Raw genomic sequence first — 2341 nt, 5'->3', positions numbered from 1 at the left:
TCCTATGTTGCAAAAGCCTGGATTTATAATACAGGCATTAAGCAATAAAAAGGATTTATATGACTTAAAAAGACAGGATCTCTAGAGGCTACCTTGTTTTTCATATGCAGGGTGTTGTTTCAAACGAGGGCATGGAAACTAGTAAGTATTGGCTTCTGTTTTTGTTGTACACCATCCAGAAGTTTTTAACTGAAGACTCTATGCTCTGTAGTTCTTTCCACAGAGAGCTGACTGATATTTGAAGAAGTGTTTTCATTTATCCAAGAAAAGTATGATGTCTCTATCCCAAGCCTTACTCTTGTTCTTAAATGTATATATTTTTATTTGTGGAGAAGCTGTACAAGGTAACTGTGTACATCATTCTACGGTAAGAATTTTAGCAATATTGTTTTAGCTAGGGAAGCATGATTAGCTCTTAAGATATATATTAGAAGCTTGAAAAGATTAATTATGCTACCAAATAAAATTTATGGAACAATTAAAATGTTGATTTAGAAATATTTACACTGCTTAAATGTTACTATTTTTAAACTTAGGAAACTACAAACTGAGGACTGATTCTTAACAAATTTCTTATGAAAAATTTTTAAAGAAATTTCAGGCCTAGGTTAAAAACTAGCCTGCAATTTTCCAATTATCTTTGATAACGAAATATCTGATTTGGTAGAAAAAAATTACTTTGCTTTAAAAAAAAAGCTATTCTATAAACTTTCATATTTCAAATATAGTGCTGTGAATGGTTACCTAGGAAATTAACAAATTTATCCATCTGGTATTATTTATCCAATAGGTTTATTTGTGGAAATAACCAGTTCATTATTTTTTCTAGTGATCAGCCTGATATGTCCTGAAGTTTAACCTTTTCCTTACAATATTCTTATTTATTGTATATTAGGCCATGCTATGTATTTCATGTATTTTTTCTTATTCCTATTTTTTAACGTAAAGGCATCTCCAGTAGTTAACATTGTAGAAGATGTGCAAGATGAAAGTAAAAGTAATGATACTGTTTATAAGGAAGACTGTGAGATATCATGTGATGTTAAAACTAAAATTGCACGAGAAGAAAAACATTTCATGTGTAGTAAGTATTAAAAATAACCATAATTATAAAGGTATATGATTTATTATTTCTAGGGTAGACATGGAAGAAATACACCTCAGCTTTTGTTTGGGTTGTTTTATATACATCCTGGTCGTCCTAGATCAGAGGCTTAATGTGTTTGACATATAATAGGTGTTTAGTTAATTATTCGATAAATGAATGTGTCCTTCTTCCATACAGCCCTGTGACATCAACCGACCACAGAGGGAAGGGGCAAACCAGAGGACACTGATAGTAGTATCGCATCAATTCAGCTAGGGCTATTTTCTTACTTTTATTTGACCACTAGGAAATTTCACCTTAGTTTTTTTTGGTGGGGCTTGGGGATGGAGGGGATTCTAAAAACTAATATGTTAGTATTGAATACTAGAATAACTAATACAATAGGTATAAAACAAATTCACAGCCAATTTATACAGCTAAGCATAATAAGTAAAAAGTTTTAAGCTCAATTAAAAAAAAACTAGTAACTGCAGTAATTTTCATTGTCTAATATATGTATGTAGGGAATGGGTGAAGAAGATGGATCAGAAAGTGTGGAGTTGATGATCTGTTCCAGGTCTTACAGGACTGTAACTCCTAGGTCAGCAAGTATAAAAAAAAGCTCACTTTAATGTAATTAACTCTATGTGGAACACAAGTGTCCCAGGCTTCTCAAACAGATGTAGTACAGCTTTGGGCTCATTACGACAGATGTCTTAATCCAGGAAAAAGCAAATAGAAAGTGAGAGACTGAAAGTAAAAAGGAGAGATGAATCTTGGTGAAGTAAAAAACATCAAGAATTATTAATGCGATTCTACTGCCAGGGGAGAGAAACTTAGGAATAAAATAAATTTTTGAAGAATAATGTATGTAATAATATGTGGGTCCTTTTGTTGTAGGGGGCATCATCGATATCATGGGTAAAACTTGTATAGAGTCTGAGAATATAGGTAGCCAATGTTTATTTCCTGATTTTGGTGACTGTGTTGTTGGGAATGTCTTTGGTGTAAGAAATACACACTGAAATAGTAGGAACGATGGGACAGTATGGAAACATGGTCTCAAATGCCTCAGGAGAAAAGTTCTTTGAAATGTTCTTACAAATTTTCCATAAGAAACACTACATTAAAATAAAAACATTTTTATGAAGGAAAATGTATAGTAAAAGTTGACTCAGAAATCAACTAACCAAAATCTTTGACTAAGATTTATTATGTATATGTGTATGTAAGTGTAGTAATTTAATTATATAA

At 31.7% G+C, this 2341-nt stretch overlaps 1 protein-coding gene across 1 annotated transcript in view; it reads left to right on the top strand.

Annotated features, from left to right (window-relative positions):
* Nucleotides 1-213: 213 nt before the first annotated feature.
* ANGPTL5 (angiopoietin-like 5) overlaps nt 214-2341 on the top strand; it is a 17574-nt gene continuing 15446 nt past the window's right edge. Inside the window, exons 1-2 of the mRNA XM_012659105.1 lie at nt 214-367; nt 949-1084. Of these exons, the coding sequence (XP_012514559.1) occupies nt 272-367; nt 949-1084 (232 nt within the window). The 5' untranslated portion in view covers nt 214-271. The remainder of the gene's footprint in view (nt 368-948; nt 1085-2341) is intronic.

The sequence above is a fragment of the Propithecus coquereli genome, unplaced genomic scaffold, assembly GCF_000956105.1.
Source record: "Propithecus coquereli isolate 6110/MARCELLA unplaced genomic scaffold, Pcoq_1.0 Scaffold6, whole genome shotgun sequence".
In the NCBI taxonomy this organism is placed as follows: Eukaryota; Metazoa; Chordata; class Mammalia; order Primates; family Indriidae; genus Propithecus; species Propithecus coquereli.
Note: the sequence above shows the minus strand (reverse complement) of the source record. Positions and strands in the feature narration are given on the sequence as shown.